The following is an 18,579-nucleotide window of genomic DNA, read 5'->3' as shown; positions in this document are numbered from 1 at the left end:
ATGGAGAAATTAATTAAAACACTTACCTTCAGGTGGTGCAAAAAAATTAAAAAAGGAATCATTCTTTACTGTTTTGCGGACAAATCTGGTCTGTCCTTTCCCAGGAGAACCTGAACAATTTTAAATTCAACTTTCTCAGTTATCTGCAATGTAACATGTGTGTATTTACAGAGTAGAGTGGTTTCCTTCTAACAGATTTATTAAATGTAATGCAGAAGAAATGTCTGCTTTACAGTGCTTCTTTATGTGGGCGAGCAGGTGTCAGCATGTGAAGGACAAGTTCAACTATCATGCGAAGACGATAGATGTGCAGGGGTTGAAATAGAAATTTCCTAGATAACGAAAGTGCAGTGCAGCAAAGGAACTCTATGATTCGCAGATAACAAAGTTAGAGAATTAAACGATACATGGACAATAAGGTCTGTTTATGGTTAGCAAGTTGAACTCATTTGTACATGTACCGTACTTGTAATGTACAGATGGAGTCATTGATAGTCTGTGTGACGGTAAGATATAATCTTATGCCATATGTTTAAATTAACTACCTGGGGTTGATTGCTCGAAGCATGGTTGGTGCTTAAACCAGCATTAAATACCATAATTTGAAACCAACATGTACAGGTCTTGATACCTCTTCTTAACCCTTTCAGCCCCGATAGTGCCAAATGGCACTTATAGATTTTACTCTGTCTAACGCCAGACGATTTTACTCGTCAATGGGGAACCCCTCGGGGCTTAAAGGGTTAAGCTAACAGCATCCAAAAACTATGTCCCCGTTTAACCCTTTCAGCCCCGATAGTGCCAAGTGGCACTTATAGATTTTACTCTGTCTAACGCCAGACGATTTTACTCGTCAATGGGGAACCCCTCGGGGCTTAAAGGGTTAAACAATGGTCAGTGCTAACCAGGCTTCAAGCATACGGCCCCAAGTAGTCACCAGTAACTTGTTACATAAATATTTTGACATTAACATTACATTGTCCCTTGGTGCATAGATACACCAAGGAAAAGAGCAAACAAGTTTCACATTCCATACACCTTATTCCAAAATGGCCACCATTTAGATATTCTTTTGTTTTCATTGAAATTAGACCTTGATGCCTCGTTCAAAGCAAAATATTCTTTTGAATTTTCAGCTCAAGAACGAGGCATCAAGGGTTAATTTGAATAAAAACAAAAGAATATTTAAATGACGGCCATTTTGGAATAAGGTCTATTTGGTCTGTTAGTACAATGTAATTTGAGCACAAAACGCAAACTGGAATGTCAAACAATATTAATGAATTGGACAAAATGTACCTTTCCTCTTCTTTACAACTTTTTGTGTGACATTTTTTCCCTTCTTCCAATCAATGTGGCAACTGTAAAAAAATGAGACAAAAGTAATGATAAACCATTATTGATTTAAGCACACATGTAGCACTTTGGAGGCATATAAAAATAAAGGGGCGAACCAGAAATAATTAATGAACAATCAAAACAAAAGAATAAAACCAATATAATACTTAATCAGAAATTTGTAACATTGGACAAGGTTGCTGCCTAATGGTCCCCCGGTCGCCTGGGGCGCCTTATTTGCGAGCACAGGCAACCAAATTTCTGAACAAGTAGCCCGAACGGGCGCCTTACTTGATTCATCCTCACTTTCTTGTAAATATGATCCCAGCTAGAATTACTTAATTCTGGGCTCTTGAAAAAATGACTCAGGCTACTAACTTTTAATGTTAGAAGTCCAAAGGGCTCCCGGAAAATTTTCTTCTCTGCCTAACGACAATGGAGGCAGAGAAGAGAGACCCTGGGAACGAGGTTGAAACAGTTAGGAAAACACTGCCGCAAATGCTGGCCCCGTTGATGCAAATTGGAACATACAGAAAACTTTAGATTTCACAGGACAGTCCATTTTGTTTTTTTTTCTCGGGGGGGGGGGGGGGGGGGATCCATTCAAATAGTCATTTCTTGCATTCCTTTAACTCTATGGTTATCCTTTTTTGCCAAGCGTGTTCTACGTAACATCCTTTGTCTGGTTCAACTCACCGCCATATTTGGAAGAATCAACTAACCAAATCATGAATACTCAGCAAGTATTGCTTATTCACAAGTTTTTAACACAACAGTACGAGAACATTCTAACACAAAATCTGTAGCATGGATTTTAAAAGAAATTATGGCATCAAAAGGCCCTCCTCTGAAGCACTCTTCAAAACATCAGTTCCAAACAGAATTTCGATGCTACAGTTTACGAAAAATGAAGAGATGATTCCCATGCGGTGAAAAAAACAGCCTCTTCCTTTCATTCCCTGAGAGCTTTGACCTGTTTTTCACTGAAACACACAGCAGAGGACTGGGACTAGTTGCACATGTGCCTTCTGATTGAAGTGATGTCAGATTGCCATTGAAAAAGGTTAATTCATAGAATCATCCATGCAACCTTTTTGTAGGGCTCTTTGATTAAAAAGCTTCCTTAGCAACCACTGTCTTTCTACAGGTTAAGTGTCACCCCCCTTAAGTCTATTGAACAATGCCAGGAATCTAATTTGTTCAAAATCTGCCAAATTCATAGTTATCAACTTAAGCAGTTATGAAGAAAAGCTTAGAAAAAACCACAGTAAATGGTTATGGTTTATACTGCACATATCACAAAGTCTAACAGGGTTCATAGTCCTTTAAGCTCTTCAAATTCCATCACTTTCCAAGATTTCATGACCTTCTCCAGCTTTCCATGAGCTTAAAGGCTGAAGTTTAGCTGTCATGTAAAAACTATCCTTATTTTAGGATATTTTCTGACATAACTCAGTTCAAAATTGAAAAAAATAACCACCTCTTTACGCCACAGTTCTGATTGTTTATTTGTTTTGTGTGGTTCGGCTTGGCATGGCTCTGCAGTGGTGTGTGAGAACAACCTGTTTCCGCCAAAGTTCCGATTGTTTGATAGAAACCTGTCTTTATTTCATATATATCATTGCTTTGAAAACAGCAAGGATTAATCTGCCATCTATAATAATATAATTTTCCATAACTTCCAATGACTGACCATAAAATTCCATGACTTTCCAGGCCTGAAAAATGAAATCCTCAGATTCCATGACTTTCCAGGTTTTCTATGACCCATATGACCATACTGTCTAATGTGTGGTTCCAGAAAATATCCATACCCCCACCACGGAAGACAGTTTGATTTGCACCCCCCCTTCCCCCAGGATTTTCCGTTCCAGGGGGGTCTTTGATGACCCCCCCTCCCCTCAGGAATCTCCAGAATTTTTTCACTTATAAAAAAGAAAGTGAATTAGTTACGTAATTGCAGTAGAAGTTTATTACAACAGTGTAAATATTAAGGTTAACTTTTAGAAAAATATAACGCTTTGTTAAGGACGTTCGCGCGAAAATTTTTCAACATTGATTTTTTTCTGAAACTTTTACCACTGTAAGATGATGAGTTAGTTATGTCAGAAATGTAAAAAAAATGGGGGGTCACCGACTTCGTTTTGGAGAGAACATGCCCGGAAAAACACCCAAAATGTGACAAAATCGGGCTTCGTTAGCGAATAAGGCCAGTGTCTGTAAACCCAAATATATTGCAATTAAATCTTTGAAGTGAAATCTTCTCCGCCAAATATTGTTTAAGTGGACTTATTAAGTGAATTTAGTCAACTGGTGAGGTTCCTTAAAGATCAAGTTCGCATTTAGCGACCACAGTTTCACGCGCCTTGCCGCCGCAAGATGGCAGGATTTGATGTCCCATGAGCAGAAATCTTGAAATTTTTTTAACTTCCCACATTGATTTTTTGTTCATTTTTGGACAACGTGGAGATAATTGTAAATAAAATCCGTTTCTGGAAAGAAAAATTGGTGTCACCGAACGTCCAAGACCGTTAAATCCAGGCAAAGCTATAGCAATGGCCTTTTGCCCTACCATTTCTCATTTTATTACTTAGCGCGCGCGCTCGTGTATGACGTGGCGTGTGCATTTGCGTGCGCAGTAAGGATGCGCAGAAACAATTGGCGCGAACGCCCTTAAGCTCATTATCCAGCTAAACTTTTAGCTTCTTCGCCATCAACTTTGCAAAGCTTACTGCGTCTTTCAATAACATGCGGACTCTAAAATTCAAAGCTCAATCAACAAATGCGTTTTTCGCTACCGCCAATCAAATGCTCGGCTACTCCTCCCAGCTTCCGACTATATTGTCTGAGTGTGCTCAACGACTTGATTCAATTACTGTACGCTCGACAGTAGTCGGAAGCTTGGAGGAGACGCCGAACATTTGATTGACGGTAGCGAAAAACGCATTTGTCCGTTGACTTTTGAATTTAGGAGTCCGCATGTTATTGAAAGGCGCAGTAAACATTTGGGTTGCACGACGTCGACTGTTTCACGTTTTTGTGCAAACTTCGATGAGAACATTTCACTCGCTTAAACAACTTCGCAAACGATAGTAAATAAAACAGAAACTTACAAGGTTCCTTTGTCTACACATTTTGTCAGTTTCTTCAGGTTGATTCTTATTTAGGGACCACACATGTTGACACGGTAGGTTTCGTGAACGTCGTCACAAAGGCGATTGTTTTACGAAGAAAATTATTGATGCCAAAATAATCCATCATAATTATTTGTAAACTTAGATATGGCGATTTAAGTGCAGTCTTCAAATTTACTGTTTCTCCAGCAGTCATTCTCGCCGGTAAATGACACACAGCCTCACCGTTGCTTGCCTTTGAGCCACGGATGGAATCGAGAGGGCGACTGTTATTGTTTTTGGCACGATTTACTTCCTCCAATGAGTAGTGAAACTCCTGTTTTAGAATTTCCAGTTTGACAGAACGAACTGAAGCTCAACAATCGTTTCCCGAGGCCGCAATAGACCAATTTCGATGCATTAAAATTCATTCCGAAACAAAAGACATCATCTCGAGGTTCTGGGGAATAAACTCATACAAATCCTTATATTTATTCCCCAGAGCCTCGAGATGATGCCTTTTGTTTCGGACTGCATTTTAATATATCGAAATTGGTCTATTGCGTTTACTCAAAGAAGAGAAACTTGACTCCCGGTTCCTGTCCGTGGTCTAAATGCCACCCACAAAAAAGAAAATGTCGTAGCACGCAAGTGTTGAAATGGTGGGAACTTGCGTCTTATCGCATTTTCAATGAGTTACTACCCCTAGTAAAACATGAATCCTATCAAAAATGTGTTTACTGCATGTGAAGGTAGCGAAAAGCGATACTCAAGTGAACGGAAGTGTTGGTTGGATGAAAAAGAGACAAAGCTTGAATTCTGGGGACGAGACTCCAGTTGAGACCGCCATTTTAAATGTTTTGAATCCGTCCCAAATGAAAGACACATTGTTCTTAGCTTCGGGAGATTGTAGCGCTTGCTAACTCAAAGAAAAAAAACGGAAACATTGAAGCTAATAGTATTAACTTTATCTCAAAACTTACTTTCGTTTCAAAACATCGTCCAATAGTGTGTTTTTGTGCTTCAGATCGATCGTATGTTGCTTTCAATGTTTTGTATGTGGTTCGTGACCCTTTGGAAAAGTAGTTTCCCACGAAACCCCCCTACCCCTTGGAAATTACTACCCTTTAACCCCCCCTCTCCCTCGGAATTTCCAATGATCTTCCGTGGTGGGGGTATGGATATTTTCTGGAACCACACAATGGCAGTTTGCAATATTCTTTCTCTGGGTGAGATTGGACGTCAGCTTGTAAAGGCACCTCTGGCAGCTGCTATCAGTCCATATTGATCTTACCAATTCACCCAGCACCCATGTATGTGAAAGGACAACAGACCACAACACCGTGGGTCGCCGCCCTACTCTTCACAAACAGCACATGGGTTCTTTAACGTCCCACAGTGCTATTTAACAGGAAAGATTGTGAGGTGGGGCCTATGCTTAAAAGTAAAAAAAAAAAAAAACCAGTCTAATCTAAGCAAAATACAGTCTCATCACTAGAGGTTATTAATTTATTAGTACCCTGAGGTGCTAATGATCTCAGGTCCCTCAAATGCAAATGGATCGTCATCATCAGGTTCACACTTCATTTTGTAACTCTTTGTCAGAACCTGCAGACATCAACAAAGTAATAAACATTTTTACTTAAGGGAGGAAGCACTAATTAAGCCAGAATCTTGAGTGCCTTGGGGAGCAATTCATTCAGTCATTCAGGTGTACCGCAAACTTCAATATGAAACTATTGCACTATTGTGTACTCATGCACAACCATGTTCTCAAAAAGCTTGATTTCTTGCCAACAATTGGTCATGATCCACTTGGGCATTGTTATCCACTTGTGGTAGGAGATTTTTGCTTGCCCGCTCAGCTAGCTTGTATGCTGAACATTAAATTACTATGCTGTGTAGTATGTTGGCTGCCTTGCCTAGTAGTTTGAGCAAGTTTTAATGTTGTATTTTAGTAAAATTTAAGTAGAAGAGGAAAACTAAAAACTGATCAGGAATTATTGTACTGTATGTCTTTTACTCACATTATTTGAGAAGAATGGATTTGGTGAAAAATGGTACTCCAGCACAAATCCCTGAAATGTAATCAGTAAAGCCTCAGCGTACAAACTTGGTAGTGACAGAGTTTGAAGACTGTTCTTCCCAAGTTACAGCCAACCCTTACAAGTGAACACAAAAAAACATCATGTAGGCCTTTATTTTACCTCTTGGTTTTGTCTGTGTGGAAGAAGTATGACTGCGGCTATAGCTGGCAAAATTGGCCAAATGATCCCATTGTGCATTGTAACCATTGCGTAGGGTGTACATTTGTCAGAGAGAGAGAGAGAGAGAGAGAGAGAGAGAGAGAGAGAGAGAGAGAGAGAGAGAGATACTACCATACATGTAGGACATTAGAGGAGGCCTCATTAATGATGTACAGTAACCTTTTTATTTAATCAAAATGTTTCTTTTGTAGAAACCCAATAATAAAATTGATGTTCAGTAAAATGCCCAATAATAAAACAAATGTTTGGTAAAATTATAATTTTAACATTTCCTTTCACTTAACAAAAGAACAAGGCTTCTTCCATTATGTCCTTCAATAAAGCAGTAGTAACTCTCTCTCTCTCCCTTTCTCTCTCTTTCTCCCTCTGTTAACCTCTATAATTATCTTTAATAATGAAAGTAATGTATATTTTGAAGTGTGGATTACAGACGAAAGATACAAGTGATCCTTCCACCTAAATGGGCAATTAATTTGACCAATAATTATTGTCACTTTATTGACATTTGAAAAATGTTGGTGACCCGTCGGTGAAGTGTCAGAAAGTTGTCGGCAACAACGTTTCGTATTTATTGCACTACTTATGACCAAAACCGCATTTGAAAGTCACACTGTGCACTGTAAGTATGTTGAGAAAAGATAAGTTATTTGCTGGATTTTTTTCTCCTTGTCGACTGCTGGTAACCTGTCAGTAATGTTCTCGTTTTAGTTTAGTTTTCAGGTTGCCGACTGTCGGTAATCTGTAGGTAACCTGTCGGTAATCTGTTAGAAGCCTATCGCTTATCTGTTGGCCAACAGTCGACCGTCAGTTGGCCAACAGTCGGTGGATGTGAGCTGTTCTTCACAATTACCCATTTTCCCCTGTTTCGCGGGTCTCCCTGCATGAGTCAGTGTATTTCATGACCAGACATATTACTTTGTACAAGTACATCCATCATGTAACAAACACCCAAACCGAAGTTGTTTTTGTCTGTTTATGAACTAAGTTTGTTGGAGATTTCAGAGTTGTTAGCTATTGCTTGGGGACAGTGTTCTTATTAATTTTTAAAGCAGAAAGTGTTGTGGTTAGTTTGAATAACACATTCTGTACATTAAAATCATACTGCCAAACCAGGCAAGTGATCAATGATTAGTACTCACCAAAACAGTTCTGAAACTCGCCTGGCCGAGTGGGCAAGCTTTAAATTTCCAACCCTGCACTTTATAGACACTTGAAAAATTTATTCACGCAGCTTCAACAGGATTCGAACCTATGACCTCCGCAATACCAATGCAATGCCGCCTGAATTTTTCAAGTGTCTATAAAGTGACAATATTGCTTAAATTATCCAGTTAAGGACAAGGATCACTTCTATCTTTCGTGCAATAATCTTAATCTTGATATTGTTAGAGTTCGTGATAACAAACCATTGGAGTTGGCTGTGGATACTGTGTCGTGTCGACATTACTGTCTGGTCCAGTGAATATAACTCTGATATCAAGGAGATGTTTTAAGATTGGTTCATCATGTTCCTGAAAAATGAAATCAATGAAAAAAAGTATATAAACTAATGCTGATGTTTTTTACATTCTTGGTCAAAATGGTACTATTTAGTAAAACATGTTTTACTGAAAAAGTTGTCAAGGGGCCATTCCCTTACAGCATGAAAACTCTACTTTTCAGAATAAAGCCACATTAATTAATGTGACAGTGATGCAATAATGAATTAAGAAAACTCGCAAGTACATTTCTGCCAAATGTGACTACATTGCAGCCAACCAATTCCTAACAGTCGGGTATTTGTCACTCACCTGTTGGCGCACAGTTTTTCACCAATAATTGACATCTAACAGTTTACTCAAAATTTGCGTGTTTGGTAAAAAGCTGTCCAACTGGCAGACAGATGTCCAGTTGGCAGACAGATGACACTTAGTTTTCTGAGAGAGTTCGTCAATAAAAAAAAAACGGCTCTTTCATTTGTATGGGAATTAACATCTAGCTCTGAAGTAAACACTGCATGACTCACTGAGCTAAAACGCTTGCTCTTTTACCCCTAAGCAACTGCCTCATGCTCTCCAAACATTCCACCTTGGACTTAACTTTAAAATATGCATGCACACAAACCTGGATCATTTCAGCTAATGTGTCTACATTTTTCATTGCTGTTAGCCAAAACTCCGGAATCCCTTTTACATCATCTGCATCAAGCCAAACACAACATCAAAAGTTGGCAGAAAACTACCTTTAGACTTAAAACTTTTAAATACTATTGAGTTTTATTATAATTTATCTCTTAGTTCAATTTGTAAATATACTGTTTTTGATATTTTAAATGTGATTGGTTAGCAAGTTGTTTAAAACTTGGTCAGAACTTATTATTATTTTGTTAATTAATTACAGTCAACATCTTTCACAGCTAGCGCTAACAAAGCTGGCAACCTGAGCAAGAGAGCTCAGTGGATCAAGAAGAAAATGATTTCCTAAACCTACGAGTTAAAATATTGAATTGTGTAGTGTACTGATACACAATCACAATGCCTTCCAAAATCTTAAGAAAAAACAAACTGAATGGTTTAACGGTTGCTGTTTCACAAAATTAATAATTTTGCTATTTAAATTCCCTTTTTTTTTTTTCAGGTTTCGCCCACCTGGGAGATCTGTTGTTTCCACTTTCTCTTCGTCTTCTATAGTTACCTTCTCTTTCACGTCACCCTGCACAGAGAAAATGAGTTTCCATAAAATTCATATTATTGAAGTTTTCTCTCTACTTAAAACACCATGCTAATTTACTGAAGGGTAGGTGCCATTAAGGTAGCAAGATAGAAGGAGTACTCTCCTCAGCAACAAGGAGATCACCATGGCAACCGAGCCACAGTCCACCTCCCATGGCACTTCTGAACACATCACTGTAGAATGTATATACTTACCCTAAAACATGGGAGGGAGGGAAGGAGGGAAAAGCAAGCGAGTTAGCAACAAGGTGACTCATGCCAAAGCACATGGCAATTAATGCTCCAGAAGTCCCCCCAAAAATGTCAAGAGAAACTGCTGCATTGGCTTGGTTTTAACTTTGCCTAAATTATATTATTTTAGCCTCAATTTTGGACATTACTACTATTGGCCATCTTAACGATTGAGTGAAGTGTTAGTACGGTTGAAGACAACATGAGCAAGTTGATAACAAACGAGTCTGGATGGCTTTGCAGTTATCAACTGCATCTCCCACATCTGCAACCCAGGTTCAACTCTTGCCATGGCCATGGGGATGTATGCGGGCTGAGTTTCAGTCAATCTCAACCTGACTCCGAGGGGTTTTCTCCAGGTACTCTGGTTTTCCTCTCTCATCAAAATTGGCTCTCAGTCAACTTAACACCCAGTTGCAGGCCGCAGATACCCTCAATAGAGATAAACTCTGGTATTCTTTCCTTTTGTTGAATTGAATGAATACATTTGCTATTATTATTATTATTATTATTATTATTATCATCGTTATTTTTTTAGCTGAGACAACACATAGAAAATCAACACAAAAAATCAGATTTAATGTAATGCAAGTCAAAGCTAAAAACAAAGAGGCCAACCAGACTACAAAACTACGGTACTACAACTTATTAAACCGACTCTGGCCGGACCAACACTCAGGGTCTTTAAATAACTGAGGAGAAAGTCCTGCCTTTGTAATTACATCCGCAAATGGTTAGACTTTTAAGTCTTCTCGGATAAGGACTAGAAGGCCCCGTCTCACAAATATCTTCCATGTTCATTAGTTCCCTGTGGGACGTTAAAGAACCCACACACTTTTTCGAGAAGAGTAGGGGATGAAGTTCCCGGTGTTGACTGGCTGTCCTCTGTGAAAATATGGGTGGGTGGGTATAGCAGGTCCCCATCAGCTGAATAGCTGCCAAAACTTCAACCTGCTCAAACAAATAACAAACAAACAAACAAACCTAACTTACCGACAATTGTGAAACATCCCCTTCACCTTTCTCTTCTTTTTCATCTGCTTCTTCTTCTTCATCACTTGGCCACTGACATTCTTCATCAGTTGGTTCAACTAGCCCATTAACAATGCTACGGCGCTAACCACAAAAAAACAAAAACAAACAAAAAAACAAGGATATTATCCAAATGTGTAAACTTACAGAACAATAACAAATGGTTATTATGCTGGTGTGAAAAACTGGTCTTGGACGCTATCCATAACACAGGCACAGTTTACTCAGTATAGACACCCAGTGTGCTGTGAACAACAAAAAATACTCTCTACCCACCACAAGAAGTGACTACTATGTACATCAAACAAGGTATATCGACATCTGATATTACCCATAAAACTCCATAGGCAACTTTGGTATAGTAACATTTAGTATTACAATTAACACAAGTGAATAGATAGAGTTCTCTGTACAATCTGATTGGCTTGCGGGTGAATAGCAAGTACTATTCCTCTCTAAGCAAAACAAATGGTTACCAAGGAGCAAATTTTATCCATAAACTCATCTGATTATTCAACTCATGTGGTGTAACCAAAACTAGGTGAGAATGGTGGATATTTACAGAGATTTAACTATCCACCACTTCGGAAATAACTATTATTGCTAAGCATAGAGTCCGCTAAGCCGTGTAGTTAGTGTGCTTGCTTTAAAAGCCAGATATCTCAGCTTTACATTCTGGTCTGGTCGAGGGCTGGAGTTGTTGCAGGTCATTCATGGTTTGAATCTGCAGCAGTGTAAATTGTAAAATAATAGCTAACTTGTTTGCTCCTGCCATGTTAGAATTCTTAAGACCCTAAAAAGGTTCTGAACAGAACGATCAATCAACTAACTTCTCATCTGCAACCACTCTTAACCTTTACCTTATCAAATAGTGGCTTGAACTTTTCAGCAAATTCACACTCAAGAGCATGTACCCTTTCATAAAATATTCCTTCCACTTTAGCACATTCCACCTGAAACAAAAAGATCCTACATGTAATTTGTCAAGTGCCAGAGCAGTATGGCACTTGTTTTCAATAGTTTTAATTGCTGCATAGAGACATGACAGGCCTTTCAACATTTTTTTTAGCATTCCACTCTGTTTTGCCCTGGAATTGCTAATTCAAATTTTAACCATATCCACACCCATAGAGTTTGACCAAGAGACTTGTTCAAAGCTGACCAGCGAGATTGACCGGCTGAGATTGTGTTTCCCAAAAACCCTGTGGAGTACTATTTAGATGATTATTTTTACATTTTTTTCACTAGATCCCTCTCCTCTCACCTTTTAGAATAGCATGTGAAAATTTGCTATTGAGAAAACCACTTGGTACCTGATGTGTTGTCACAACTGGGCTTGTAACCAGGGAGCAGTTGTTGAAATGATGGATAAAGCTATCCACCGTATAAATCCCTATCCAGTGGATAAGCAAAACCAATTGCACTATCAAATGGATAGTGTTTCTCGGCGTTCCCTCCCAATCCCCCCGCCCTTTTTATTCTTTTTTATATTTTATTTATGTATTTATTTATTTTATTTTATTTTTTTTCTTTCCACTGAGCTATCTGGCTCAAGTGTGACAGGTGCCTGAGGGGGGAACAGGTGCCTGGTTGTGGGTTGGGCAGGTTGCGCCTTGGGGGCGTGACTGCAGTTGCAGCCCCCGGGCTTCTTGGGCACCTACCCTCCACTGGCGACTTGGGCGTTAATAAACCTTAACATTGCGGATGTTGTTGATAACAATAAGTGGAGCTATAGTGTGGTTGTTTGGGAAGAAAATTTAAAATGCTTCGTTAGGTTCTCACATCCTCCACACAACCTCAAATTTGGTTAATTCACGTTGTTGTCAGCACGAGGACGGCAAAGAAATGAAAAACGCTTGTGTGGGGCGTGAAGAACTATTGTTTTTGCTCATTAAACCCATTATTTTGTGGCATTCTCATAGCTGTCAGTGTCATCCTTGCGTAAGCTGCCGAATAGTTTTGGTGAGTCACATTTTACCTGTGATTGTCCATACTTTTTACGGCTTTTACTCTCGTTTTTTAACTGTGTGCTGATGTGCATTCATGTTACTTGCGCTCCAAGACCTCTTTTATTGACCATATTCACAAATGGCAGCTAAGTAATTACTCTTTCGTCTTTATGTTAATCAGCCTCATTAGCATGAACAAAAAAAAATTCTTGCTCCAAAGTGAGGCGGGTGAGAATGATTAGCACAAAGACAAAACAATCATTTCTTGACAACCATTTATGAATTACCCTGCGTGCAGCCAGACATGTAACTCAAAACCTACATGTAGTCCATCTGCGCAACGGCTTCCAAAAGCTTGTTCTGATATCTCACACTTTTACAGAGATTTCTCTACCCCTGTCCGATTGCCTAAAATCTTACACACTCTGTAATTGGACATTTACTCCCTCAACAAATCATGCACGCCCTTTAATGAAACGTTGGAAAGAGAGTTCAAAGACATAAAAGATCAGTGAAAAACATCTTTGAGACAGGGTTGTACAAAGTCATAACTATCCAGGAAACTATAGCAAAACAATATTATTAACATTATCATCAATGGACAAGGAGCTACATTCGTTGTTCGTTACCTGAATCGGTCGAGAAAGGCGCAGGGTAGGTTTTAAGTTTGTTTTATTCGATCGAAGTTACATTTTAAAACCCTCTGGAAAGAGGAATGTTTGTGAACCCCCCTCCCCTTTGGAAAATTTTCACTTTTACACCCGACCACCCCACCTCGGAATCTCTCCAATGAGAAAGGGATACAGAAATCCCTGTAAACTCAGAACAAACTTTTCAGAGCCATTGCGCAGACTAACCATACAGGTGGTTTAGTCTGCCTGCGACACAGGCTATTTGTGAATATGCTCTATGGAAAGGAGCGTTTTAACCAGGACATTTCAAGTGTGATGTTGTGTGTTTAATTACATTGGAATACCAAAAAGTGTTTCCATAACTATCTAACTTTGATGAAGAAACAATTAAAAACCCTAACTTTTAACTCGACTAGCAACATACTATAAGCCTCTTATTGTTAATTAATTGACCCCTCGGAATGAGACTATGCAGATTCTACTCTGTCTAACACAGACGATTTTACTCGTCAGCTGGAGGCATCCTACAGTGTTTGAGGTGTCCATGGGTTAAGTATTCAAAAATCATGTCCCCTCTAGATCTATTAACATAGCACACATTGGCTGACCTGCAGGTTTTTTAGAGCCTTTATTCTTCTTTTCACTTGTTTGGGTAAACTAAAAATAAAAGAAGTTTTGAAACTATTTAGAGGTACCATTAATTTAACGATGCTGATTTATCTGGGTCAACTTTCCTTTAAACATTTTTAACTGCAGTTGCTATTCTGTATGATAATAGCGAGGCTGCCTTTACTTGTTGAATACGAAGATGTGAATGACAGCTTGGAATATCAGACATAGATTGACATTACTTTCGTCGGAATAAATTTGAAGGTAGTTTAGAAAGTTACGATTCAAAGACCCACCATTTTGACAATGTACTCCTGTCTAGTGTCTTTATCAGGGGTGATCCAATGTAATTACAAGAGTCCTTTTGTAGCCCAAAGAGTCCCTTAGCTTTAGATGATACTACTGCAAGAGTCCTTTCATATGCCTTTGGATCACCCCTGCTGAAGACACTAGACAGGAGTAAAGTGTCAAAACATTGGGTCTTTGAATCATAAGTTTCAAATTCATTCAAATTCATTCAAACCAGAGTGCCATAGCATCAAACTATGTCTGATTGTCAACCTAATTGCAATGTAACTAGCATGGAATATGACAATTGGCACCCTGGCATGCATGTGTTTGGTGAAGATAAACTTTTACTAGTACCTCTGTATATATCCCGATTGTTGTCCAATAATTCTATTCAAACCTGCCTGAGGACACAATTAAATAAGAAAAGTAAACCAGAAGTTGTTCATGCCTCACAACCTAGATCTTCAATTTAAACAGACCTATTGCAGCATGGTTTTAGACATTTTTCATCTGCACACCTTAGCTTTGATAGTTATTTAAAGCAACAAGAATATTTCTCATTAATGAAGTTTTAAGCTGAAATGTTATTTCAGCTCCAAACTAGGACCAACACTGATTTGCATTTGACATTTGACATCAAATAACTTATTTTTTAGTAGCCCTATTTGGATCATGCCCTGGCGTACCCAGATCAAGTATTCCTTCCAAATTTCAAAATTTGATCAAAATTTGATCACCAAGGCCTGGTTGTTCGAAAGCTGATTAACTTAATCCAGGATTAGCGTAAACCTTTTTTTTTCACGTTTTCAACTTTTGGGGGAAAGTTTCTTTTGCTTATTTTTGTTTTTCGAGATCGACTTCTTCTAGCATTGAACAGTATTTAGGAGTTGGGATAAACTCCTTGGTTAATTTTTAATCTGGGATATAAGCATTAATAGACTTTTGAACAACCAGGCTTAAAAGAAAACAGTACAGTGACTAAACACAGCTGTATTTCAAGTTATTACTAACTTCACTTCTTTTATTCTTAAAGACAACCCAACCTGTAAAGCTGCTAGGGTTCGGGGATTCTGCATGATTGCAGCAGTTGCCTCATCTAAAATAAAGTTGTATAAAATAGTCAGTTTAGAAAAAAAGCCAACTCTTCTTCATCATCATCTTTATTTATACATGATAAACAACATCGTCGCTCTTTGGAGGTTGGGTGCCCGAAACATCCTGGAGCTTCCACTATTGGCAGCCAGCTCTAAGATGGAGACTGCACCGATGGCTGGCAAAACCTGACAACCCAGCCATGAGCCCCCACACCCCCGAGAAGAATGGGCACCCGTCACACTGATACACAGTGGAAAGCAGAGGGTGGGGAGGGAGGAAAAAAAAAAAAAAGAAAAAAAGAAAACCGCTAAACGCTCCACACAATGCTCCTACTTCCCGCCACACTGATAAATAAGCGATACAGCCCAAAGCACGAGGTATTCCACGCATGCACCAGTATACTACAACCAATGACCAATACGCTGCAGTTGCTCCTAGCTGTTTACTTTGTTAAACTTCGTTTAACCTCATTAAAAACATCAGGTATCTAAATAAATATTACTCTCTGTGTAATAAAAAACATTCTACACATCACTTAAAACTAAATACAAATTCAACTTCTATCATTCTGGATATTACTACTATTAAAACCTATTTTAACTCTTTGAAGCTGCTATACTGAAAAAGAATTTGAGAAGCTGAATAAGATCATTATATTGAAAGGTACAATAAGAGGGGTTGAAATTTTCAAAGAATTAACTAACTCAATTTTCTCAGTTTGCTCATGGGACAAAAATTGTTGTCTCAAAAGTGCTATCTGGTTGGTACAGGATTAGCAACAAGTTTTCTCTTTTAATTGTCCAAGAAGAAGGGCAGAATAAATTGCTTGGCGAATTTCAGAACAAAACCATTACATATTTTATCTCTATTATATTAGAGTTTGATACTTCGGAAAAGCATTAACAACACAATGTCTTTTGGCTTTCATGAAAGGACAATACTCTCAGACAGTTAATCCAAAATTAAGGTAGGTGCCTAATAACTTCAAGGCAGAAAAAATATCACTGTTCAGTAAATCCAAGTCAAGTACAGCATTTGGCCAACTTCAGGCACAGCTGCTCCCATTACCAACCCCTACCTGGTAAGTCAGTCACAATTCTCACCAATGCCCTAGTCACACCAAACCTTAACCCTGTTTTAAACATGTTTAGTTAAACACGGTTTCAAAGAGTTTTCTTTTTAACTCATGTATACTGGTATTTGTCGACCACAAATTTCGCACAGCTCAAAGCATGTATTGAAACTCACCTGAATCTCACGTAAAAAGCCAGTCCTACATTTTTCTGTAACCGATTTTCATTTTGTTAAACCTAGTTTAATTAAACATGTTTTGTTGGTGGGAATGGGGCACAAGACCAACACAGTTGTAACAATCAATACTAAAGTTGTCAAAAGCTGCTCTTTGAAACCTATGACTCATTTTCGTACTAAGATTCCTTCCCCTCATACCGGGTGTATCACTAACTTTCAACTGACCAGCTCTCAGATGGCTTACTAGAGAACTTTAGATTCTATAGTACAATGCGTATACGACATGTGCTGGGTGAGATCGCTAATGGACTGATAGCAGCTGACAGCGGCGCCTGTATAATTATGCTGATGTCCGATCTCACCCATAGATCCCTTGCTTGTAAAGCGCATTTGAATATGATAATAAAAAATGCGCTATTATATAAATTCATTACCATCACCATTCCCATTACAACAGTGAGCGCGTGCAAACCAGCGCCATCTTGACGGGAAAAACGGGATGCTGTCGTCATTTTAGTACGAGGTTTTGAAAAATGTTGTTGAATCAAAACAAGTCAACAACATGGTAGCAGTTTTGGCATTTTTTGACGAGCAAAAAGGCTCAGTTACCAGCAATAGGGAGCTTAAGATTTTACGACGGCGAAGGCAACAGCAACACCGCAAAACAAAGATATCATTGGTTAAAAGAGCATAAATATTTGTGCTGCACGTGCAGCACGGATTCTTGTGGTACTCTGCGTAACGACGACGTGAAATTACCAAATTTGAGGTTTTGACGACAACGTGAGCATGCAAAAGAGAATCTTTCATTCTCCATTTTCACTTCGTAACTGCTCGTACCAATTTATTTTTAGGAAATTTACTACGCCCAAATTGTACGAAGTGAATGAGATAGAATAACCACAAAAGAATTATGATAAAGCAAAGTGATATTTCGAGGTGACGTTTTCGTTGAAGTCGCCGTCGTATATCTTAAGGTCCCTAATAAGAATAATTGAGCAACCTATACTGCTAACAAAGAGTAAGATTAATCTTATGGGTGATAAATTTTCCAAGTACTTTCGCAAAAAAACGGGCAGTTAAAACTCGTACTCGTTCTTGTCCTCATCCTAGAATCTAAAGCTCTCTAATAGTTCAAAGGGTACAACAGAGTGGCACAACTGCACTGTCACGGGTTTGAGTGCTATTCAAGCTTGTTGGCATTTTCCCCCATGTTCTTTCCAACCGCTTGAAGTAATGCTGCTCTCGGAACAGACCATCATTCTCACTTAGAGATCTGTTTCAGTTAAGTTTTCTCTATGAAACTTACTTAGGGGTAAGCTGCCTGTTTGATCTCCTTCACTTCCAGAGTCTGACATGGTGGTACTGTTAAGCTGTGATATTTATAAAAGTTGTGTCAATTAAAGGGTATTGCATAAAGTGCACACTAACCCCATACACAAAAAAGTGCTTAAGTCAATAAATTTGCAAGGATTTTAATCAAGCACAGTTGAGTATATGCAGAGTTTTTCTCTGTCCTCATGCAGGCCCAATTCCATTAGTAGGGCTAATGCTGACTTGGTTTACATGGGTAGAAAAACAGCACTTCACATTACCCTCTAATAGTTAATTCTGTTGAAATTTTAAGTGCTACACGGCCAATGTTTGTAAAAATGTAACCCTTCCTTGTACTTGTACATATTCATTGCTGTAAAATTGACATGTTAAATTCTCACAACCTGCTCCCCTCTGACCTTGTAGCTCAGTCAGTAGAGCAGTGGCGATCTAACCCAAAGGTCGTGGGTTCAATTCCCAACCTGGTCAGAGTTTTTAACTGTCCTTGTGAGGGCCCAATTCATTAGTAGGGCTAATACTCACATGGTTTACATGTGTAGAAAACAGCACTTCACATTACCCTCTAATAGTTAATTCTGTATACATTATCAGACTCGTTAACACAAAAGTCTTGCAGATAAAACTGGCAAAGAATGCAAATCACAAAATACCAGCTGAAATGAAAACTTAATCCAATGACTCCTGACGAGTACAATCGCCTGGTGTCAGACAGCGTAAATCTATCA

The 18,579-nt window shown here is 38.7% G+C and overlaps 1 protein-coding gene across 2 annotated transcripts in view; it reads right to left on the bottom strand.

Annotated features, from left to right (window-relative positions):
• The window catches only part of LOC138014560 (nucleosome assembly protein 1-like 1), a 36,445-nt gene that overhangs the window by 12,821 nt on the left and 5,045 nt on the right, over positions 1-18,579 (bottom strand). For both annotated transcript variants that reach the window (XM_068861666.1, XM_068861667.1), the window contains exons 3-15: positions 17,829-17,892; positions 15,217-15,269; positions 14,528-14,574; positions 13,882-13,930; positions 11,553-11,645; positions 10,654-10,776; positions 9,346-9,409; positions 8,822-8,895; positions 8,125-8,229; positions 6,479-6,529; positions 5,971-6,059; positions 1,300-1,361; positions 27-110 (exon numbers count right to left, since the gene is read on the bottom strand). In XM_068861666.1, coding sequence (XP_068717767.1) covers positions 27-110; positions 1,300-1,361; positions 5,971-6,059; positions 6,479-6,529; positions 8,125-8,229; positions 8,822-8,895; positions 9,346-9,409; positions 10,654-10,776; positions 11,553-11,645; positions 13,882-13,930; positions 14,528-14,574; positions 15,217-15,269; positions 17,829-17,877 — 943 coding nt within the window. In that variant the 5' untranslated portion in view covers positions 17,878-17,892. The remainder of the gene's footprint in view (positions 1-26; positions 111-1,299; positions 1,362-5,970; positions 6,060-6,478; positions 6,530-8,124; positions 8,230-8,821; positions 8,896-9,345; positions 9,410-10,653; positions 10,777-11,552; positions 11,646-13,881; positions 13,931-14,527; positions 14,575-15,216; positions 15,270-17,828; positions 17,893-18,579) is intronic.

The sequence above is a fragment of the Montipora capricornis genome, chromosome 8 (genome assembly GCF_036669925.1).
Source record: "Montipora capricornis isolate CH-2021 chromosome 8, ASM3666992v2, whole genome shotgun sequence".
Lineage (NCBI taxonomy): Eukaryota > Metazoa > Cnidaria > Anthozoa > Scleractinia > Acroporidae > Montipora > Montipora capricornis.
The sequence above is the reverse complement of the archived record's forward strand: the minus strand, read 5'-3'. Positions and strand labels throughout refer to the sequence as shown.